Genomic DNA, 8,657 nt, shown 5'->3' on the forward strand with positions numbered 1-8,657 from the left:
GTCTAGCTCATTTAGTACATTCTTTCCTTCTGTTATACAGATAATCCACGTGGTTGTACATTATGTTTAAGTGTGCAGCCGTGTTTTTAGTTTGCCTTGTTTTACACAAAGCTAAGCCACAAACCTATCTATTCTTATTGGTTCATAGGTATCAAAAGCAGCAAAGAGGCTTGGTGCAACAATATTCCCTTGAAGAAGCGCAAAGTGGAAGGTGTAGAAGCTCATGGTAAGAGAAATGTCTTTATTGGGCTTATAGACTTAAGTGGAGCCCTTTGATGTGGCCCATGACCTGCTCTGGGTTTGCCGGCTCCTGTCACAAGCAGAGTGATACCAAATGCACTCTGCCTGGGACAGCAACAACCGGTGATGCCTGAATGGAAGACTGTTATTAAAGGTAAGTTTATTACTAAAATCGGTGTATGTATGGGCATATGTTTTGCAGTGGTTACTGGGCTGCTTTCAAACTGATCTGCAGTGTTGGCTGCACTACCTGCGGGTTTGGTGCGCTTTCAAAAAGTCTGCCACACCTACAGGATATAATAGCAGTCTATGGCAAAGTGCAGCTAACCCGCAGGAAACCCACAAGTGCACAGTGCTGTGGCTAAACCGCAGAACATCATTGTGAAAGCAGCCTTTGGACCATTTCACACGTTTGGTCTGACCCAATCGGACCCTCCATTCACCTTGTGTACATTTACACCTTCCTACCTCCAATTTAATTTTCTATAAAAAACAGAAGGGGATTTGTCACCTTCCGTCTGCTTAGATCGGAGGGCCCATAGAGTAGAGTGGGCTGTGTCCGTGTCTGCTTTGCACATGCAGAGTGGACACGGGCCTGTCAATCCGCTCATTGTGGCCCGCTACCAGTTACCAAGTCGCTTAAGTGATCCTTGCTCTTTAAAAGATTGGGCACCCCTGACTTAAAGAGTCACTTTGCCCAAACAAGGCATGGTGACAGTCCATGCTGAACAACGTGCTTGCACTGCTTCTCAGTCATCTTCAATGGGTTTCTGGGTATAAATTCATGTGACAGTGTTTGGCCCTGAGCAGCCAGTGGCCAGGCTTAAACATGTGGTCATTGAAATGCACGTACAATGTAGCTGACACAGTCTTATTAAAAACAATATTAGTGCATACTTTCTCCTAATCCAGACATTTAACCCAGAGCGTTGGGGATTATCCTTGCTGTTTTACCTAACCTCATAAACGGTACACTCAAAAACTTAGACTGGGTCTGAGGTTGGTAGCTAACAGGCCAGCGATACTCTTTGCATGAGATGACCGCTGATCTTGATTTCCTTTTTTTTGTAACATATTGCACCCATATTTGGGGTGTAATATGTTACTAACTGAGCAGCCCCCGCACCCCTTGAGTCCCTATTGTGACAGTGGGCTGGGCATCTTCCCATACCAGCTGTCACAATTAAATAAAAAAATGGCCCTTCGCCTTCCCTGTATGATGGGAACCCACTTATGTTACACTTGTTCTGTTGTAGGATTTCACCTTTTTTGTTGTACCACCAAATGTACATCCCATGAAACCTGTAAAATGTTTTTTTTTGTGACAAGAGTGTACCGAATTGTGATTTCGTACATGCTTTAACGCTTGTACACTGTTCTGTTTTTCCTCAATTTTTGCACAAGAAAAAAAATGTGGCAGAGCGGGGCTCTTCCCTCCTGGCCGCTTCATTCATTCATTCAGAGTTCTATAAATGTGAACTACAGCTACTATCGGCCATTGATGAGCCCTTGTGGTAGTTAATTGAATTTAGTAACTGCTTGTCTGCATGAGGTATGGGCAGATGGCTAGATTTGACAGTCTAAAGGAGCCTTGCATTGCACCTGCATTTTGCACAGGCTCCTAATATATTTATTAACATTTTACTTGCATATTTTACCTGTAGAAATGTGTGTGTGTGTGTGTGTGTGTGTGTGTGTGTGTGTGTGTATATAGACACACACACACACACATTTTTATTTTTTAAAGCAAACCTATTAAGCCTTTTTTAAAAGCTCTAGGGGCAGGTGCTGCCTTATGAATGCTTTTCACTTTGTTAGCTATGAAAGCTTACTGCATGTGCCCCTCTGTAACTAGCTTTTGTTTGTCAGGAGTGTGACGTTTAGGGCTAAGCCTCAACACTATTTCATTTATTCCAGTGGCGGTGCCTTATTGGTCAATAAAGGCATTGTTGTTGGACACCAGAGTGACGGTTGGACTAAGGTCAACCATAGATGGTTGGATCTCAGCTGACTTGGCAGGAACCATCTGAAATTTGAACTGTGTATGAGTAGGCTGAATGTACGAAGTTGATCACTCAATCGGCTTTGGTACAGGCTGCAAATTTACTTGCGATTAGCACTAGTGGCTGCTAAAGCCACAGCAATAATCGCTGTTGTCTTCCACCTTAGGCGGCTCTTTGCCCCTCCGCTTGAACATAGTATGGGCATTGAGGTTGATTTACAAAACGCAAATCCACTTTGCACTACAAGTGCACTTGGAAGTTCAGTCGCTGTAGATCTGAGGGGGACATGCAAGGAAAATAACCGGCATTTTAGCTTGCACATGATTGGATGATAAAATCATCAGAGCTTCCCCTCAGATCTACAGCGACTGCACTTACAAGTGCACTTAAAGTGGATTTTCCTTTAGTAAATCAACCTCAATGTCTCAGCAGGAGGAATTTCCCTTGTCAGCACTGTCTGTGTAGATGGGAGAATCGTGCAAATTTTGGGTTGCAGGAAAGAAATTTGCACAATCTATGGCCTGCCTTAGTCCTGAAGTCCCTGAGTAACTTAAGTAAAACTAGTTTATAGAGGCAGTCAGAGGGAAAACGAATGCTTATTTTTTTTATTTTACTTATTTTACTTATCTTATAGGCTTTCAGAAATCACCGGCTGAATCAACTCCACTTTACAAACCACTTGAGAAAAATAATTCTCGACCAGCACAAGATTTACAGTCAACTTTCAGTGTTTATCAACAGATGTACCATAAGAGGAGCAAAAGCCTTGACTTCAGCCAAGCCAACACATGATCTACATTGTCAACTTTCTGATGGGTTGGCTGGTTTGGCTTTCTGCAGAGCTCTAATTGGAGTACAATTGAGGGACCATTACTTCAATGGAATCATAAATCCAGTATTATATCCTGAAGGACATTGAATGGCTTTGGATGTAAGAAGAACATCACCATTAGACATTGGATATTTGGTTGCAAGGACATTACAGTTGTACAAAGTGCCTTTTTTTTTTTTTTTTTTTCCGAAGGAAGGAAGATAATTTGCTAGTAGCATTAACTATAAGTGGAACTTTAATTTTTTTTTTTCTTTTTTCTTTCCACGGATTTTTATTTTTTAATTGTTGGTGTCCATTTTGTCTGATCCAGGAAGCAAAGTGTGAGAACGTTTGAATGAAGTGAAATGAATGCCAATAAAAATCCCTACTCAGTAAAGTGGGGAAAGGCTAGGGCCGGTGTTCCCACATGTGGGAGAATTGCTTTCTTGTTCCAGAATATTGACCGCAATAGAAATCTGACCCATCCCTACTTTTCAAGAATTTGCAAGTTTGAGCCTCAATGTGTGGTGAACACAGAAAACTATTTGCAAATCTTTTAGCAAGCTTTAAGCAACTTTCTTGAAGATTTAAAGTAGACACCGTTTCCAGTAGGGGTTTGCCTAACCAATATTAATGGAATGGCTGACTATAACTAAAGCTGAACTCTAGCCTTCCCTGTAAATGTACTGAATACTCTTGCTCTAATTCCACTGCTCACAGAATGTTCTCAGTGTGCATTAGAAGCTTCAGAAAATCTTTGCATCACATGTAGGCGTTGCCTAGGGTGCTTGAAAATGCAGTCTACCTGGGAACATCCACTCCTGCAGACTCTCTAACTCATCCCAAGAACCAGTCCACTTATTGCATTATGGCTGGAGGGTTCTTGGAAAAGGAAGTCCTGAGACAGGTGTTGGGATGTAAGCTCTGCATAGTACCCTGCTTGATGCGCCCACCAGCTATGATCTTACGATCTGCCTGCCGTGCAGAGTCCTAATGATATCACTAGGTATGTAAGAGAAATTGAAGAGACTTTAGAGACTTCATTAAAGTTGCTAGAAGCTTTGCAACATGCATGGTTTTCGAAGAGCTGGAGCCCATATGAACAAGGCCAAACTTTAACATGAAAGACAACTGAAGTTTCAACACCTCCAGGCATTATTTATTTTAATTTTTTTATGGTATGGTCCACTTAGACCTAAAAGTCTTGCGTGTATATGCCTTCCAGAGTTCCAGCTTCATAAATCCCACATATGGAGGGGGAGGGTCTGGGGACTTCAGCAGAAAGATTTCAGATTTGCCAGGATCTACTGAAACATGAAAAGCCAAGGTGCACTGACCCTTGTTTATCGTTTTGTTTTACATAATGAGCATTTAAGGTGCTGATTTTGTGTTTAACATGCTGCTATGGAGGGTGGTTACACTCATGTAAATGTACAGAGCTTTGAACAGGGGTGGGGGAGGCTATAAATTCATACCTATAATCCTCTCTTGCAGTAAGCATGACTTGGGACTTATTTTTTATTTTTTTTCCCCCACCCCCAGCTGCCATGTTTTTGTACTTTGTCATACTACTTGCACTAAATATTTGTCTTATGTTTTTTTTCTAAAAACAAGTTTTGTTAAACATTTATATATATTTTTTTTACATTGAATTCTAATTAAATATTTCTTTACTATCTTTTGAATTACTTGTGTAAATATGTTGCTGTCTGTTTAAAGCCAAACTACACAGAATTAGAGGGGGGGTCTGCAATTGCAGTAAAACTAAAATTTGCTTTGTAGTTCTCTTGGGCTCCATGCACACTGGATGTTAAAATAACGTTGTGAAAATGTCAGTAGCTTTGTAGTGAGTCTTTCAGCGTTTTTTTACTTTTTTTTTTTTTTTTTTTCGTGTGTGGTTTTTATATGCATCAAAAACGCAAAATGTTGGTGAGCTACGTTTTTGAGTGTTTAACGTTTTTGTGGTCAGAAAAACAGCTCCTGAACGTCACTTTTAGTGTTCAGACAACGGCCCATAAACTCGACTGCTGATCAAAGTCCATGTGTGCATGGATAACATAGGATAACATAGTGGAGTTTATCGGCTGTTGAAGAAAATGGGTGTTTTATGAGCTTCAGTGTGCATGGAGCCTGATGGATACTGTTTGACGTCTGGCAGCCTTTATGGCTTTTTGTGATCATATATCTGCTTTACTCGACTTACGTTCCTCGTGTGTGTGTGTGTGTGTGTGTGTGTGTGTGTGTGTGTGTGTGTATATATATACAGATTTAGAAGGACGCAGGAGGAGTTTTCCAAGGGCATACGTGTAATTACAAGAATGCATTCAGGTTAATCATTTCCTATTGGATAGTACGTGTTATATAAGTTCAGTTAATATATGGATGTGACCTAAAATCTTAAACAAACATGAGCCAAGGTGAAATTCCATTCATACATAACTAGGTGAAAGGTGTGTATAGATAACCATTTAAACTTCAAGGAAAGGTTTTTTTTAACCACTTCATTACTGGGCACTTAAACCCCCTTCGTGCCCAGACCAATTTTCAGCTTTCAGCACTGACGCATTTTGAATGAATTGCGCGGTCATACAACACTTTACCCAAATTATATTTTTATCATTTTTTTTCCCACAGAGCTTTCTTTTGGTGGTATTTGATCATCTTTTTTATTTTATTTTTTTTGCGCTATAAACATAAAGACCGAAAATTTTGAAAAAAACACTATTTTTAACTTTTTGTTATAATATAACATTAAAAAAAAAATACGTATTCTTCTACATATAAGCGTATATTGATTGGTTTGCGCAAAAGGTATAGCGCCTACAAAATAAGGGATAGATTTATGATTTTTTGTTCTTTGTCAGACCTGCGATATTGCGGCAGATGTATCGGACACTTGACACAATTTTGGGACCATTCACATTTATACAGCGATCAGTGCTATAAAAATGCACTAATTACTGTGTAAATGTGACTGGCAGTGAAGGGGTTAACGCTAGGGGGTGAGGAAGGGGTTAAATGTGTATCCTGGGTGTGTTCTAACTGTGGGGGGAGGGGACTGACAGGGGGAGGTGACCGATGCTGTGTCCCTATGTACAAGGGATGCAGATTGGTCGCCTCTCTCCCTGACAGGACGTGGAGCTCTGTGTTTACACACAGAGCTCCACGTCCCTGCTGTCACCGCCGATCGCAGGTACCTGGCGGACATCGCGGACGCCAGGCACACGCAACGGCTTATCAGCCATGCGCCGGGCACGTTGTTTGCGCGCTGCGCACCCCCAGCTCCGCGCACAGGGAATGTCAACAAGAGGACGTCCAGAGACGTCCACTCGGCACTTGAGAGCCGCGCTGTGGACGTCTTTCGTCCATAGCGCAGATCCCAAGTGTGTTAAACCTTGCCTTTAAGCTACTATAACATGGCAACCTGAATGTAAAATGGAGGTTGTCATGCTATGTTCTTTACAGCTTTGTCACGTCATGAGTGATATGCTCATCAGCCAGTGGGGAGCGTTTCCTGGTATTCAAAGAATGCCCCAAGTTTGGTGTTGGTTTAAAACCCAATGCTGCATTCATATAGTGACCAGTGTCCCTCCCAATATCTGTTTATATACACTGTGTGGGTTTTTTTTTTTTTGTTTTTTTTTTATTTGTTCAGACTCGCACACACTCTTGTGCTCATAAGTGTACATACCCTGGCACAATTTATGATTTCTTGGCCATTTTTCAGATAATTTGAATAACAAACCTGTGTTTGGCTGAAGCCCTTTATTATCAATCAACTGTTTTTATTTTTTTTTAAATCCTAATCGCAACAGAAGCTGCGTGTGTGTTTTTGATAGCTATAAAAAGGCTACTCCTCTGTTACAATGTCAGGTTTCTCTGATGTAAAAAAAAAGGAACTTTTTACACCTTTTAAACTGTACAGCAAACTGAAATCTTTTAGTTGGAGAGAAGTAAAACTAAAATATGGTTGCATAAGTGTGTACACTCTTGAACCAATACTATTGTTAAAGCCTTTTTTTTTTTTTTTTTTCTTATTACAGCAGTCTGTCTTTTTGGGTATGAGTCTATAAGCATGACACATCTTGACTTGCAATATTTGCCCACTCTACAAAAACACTCCAAATCTGCCAGATTGTGAGGGCATCTCCTGTGCACAGCCCTTTTCAGATCACTCCACAGATTTTTAATTGGATTAAGGTCTGAGCTCTGGCTGGACCGTTCCAAAACTTTACTCTTCTGGTAAAGACATTCCATTGTTAATTCGGATGGATGCTTTGAGGCAGTGTCATGCTGAACGATGGAGTTCCTTATCAGGTCTGGACTTCTAGCAGAAGCTTAAAGGTTTTGTACCAATAAGGCCCCTGTTCCAGCTAAAGGAAAACTGTCCCAAAGCATGATGCTGCCACCACGTGCTTTACTGTGGGTATGGTGTTTTTTGCACCGGACATATTTTTTTGAATTTTGGCCAAAAAATTTCAACCTTGGTTTCATCAGCCAATACCAAATTTCCCACAGGCTTTTGGGAGACTTCAGATGTGTTTTTTGCAAAATGTAGCTGTTCTTGGATGTTTTTCTTCGCAAGAAAAGATTTCTGTCTTGTCATTCTACCTCCATAGCCCAGACATATGAAGAATATGGGAGATTGTTACCGCATGTGTGACTAACGCGAGTGTCAGATCCCCGCCCTCAGCGCTAACTGGCAACGGACAGGCCGACCTCACACTGCACTGTCACTTACGTAACAATGCCACTCTGTTGCGCCAGCGCAAAGATTTTCCAGCTTGTGGGACCACAATCTAAGTGCCAACAGCCTGAGAGCGATTGTCACTGGGCTAATTACACAATTAACCCTTTAACAGCCACCACCCCTGTTTTGTCCAACTAAGGGGATACTCGTGATTTTAGCAATACCAATTATAATTTAGAATAAGCATCTGCAACACACACTGTCACCACAGACAGGTCTGCTCAGAGGCCTTACTCTACAACAGTAGTGCGCTCTTCAAGAGGCAGGTTCGTTTATAGCTTGCGTTAAGAGTTTGAGACAAGGTTAACACTTTTCAACATAAGAGTTTATTATGAAAAGCGCAAAGTTGGTGCAACAAAATGTTACAGAAAAATGTTTTAACCACTTAAGCCCCGGACCATTTTGTTGCTAAATGCCCAGGCCAGGTTTTGCGATTCGGCACTGCGTCGCTTTAACAGACAATTGCGCGGTTGTGCGACGTGGCTCCCAAACAAAATTGGCGTCCTTTTTTCCCCACAAATGGCTTTCTTTTGGTGGTATTTGATCACCTCTGCGGTTTTTATTTTTTGCGCTATAAACAAAAATGGAGCGACAATTTTGAAAGAAATGCTATATTTTTTACTATTTGCTGTAATAAATATCCCCCAAAAACATATATAACATTTTTTTATTCCTCAGTTTAGGCCGATACGTATTCTTCTACCTATTTTTGGTAAAAAAAAATCGCAATAAGTGTTTATCGATTTGGTTTGCGCAAAATTTATAGCGTTTACAAAATAGGGAATAGTTTTATTGCATTTTTATAAAAAAAAAAATTCTTACTATTGGCGGCGATCAGCGATTTTTTTTCCGT

At 40.9% G+C, this 8,657-nt stretch overlaps 1 protein-coding gene across 1 annotated transcript in view; it reads left to right on the forward strand.

The window, feature by feature from the left end:
• The window catches only part of RESF1 (retroelement silencing factor 1), a 180,052-nt gene extending 175,313 nt beyond the window's left edge, over positions 1–4,739 (forward strand). Inside the window, exons 7-8 of the mRNA XM_040341692.1 lie at positions 149–226; positions 2,878–4,739. Of these exons, the coding sequence (XP_040197626.1) occupies positions 149–226; positions 2,878–3,035 (236 nt within the window). The 3' untranslated portion in view covers positions 3,036–4,739. The remainder of the gene's footprint in view (positions 1–148; positions 227–2,877) is intronic.
• The last annotated feature ends 3,918 nt before the right edge of the window (positions 4,740–8,657 follow it).

This window comes from Rana temporaria, chromosome 3 (assembly GCF_905171775.1).
Source record: "Rana temporaria chromosome 3, aRanTem1.1, whole genome shotgun sequence".
In the NCBI taxonomy this organism is placed as follows: domain Eukaryota; kingdom Metazoa; phylum Chordata; class Amphibia; order Anura; family Ranidae; genus Rana; species Rana temporaria.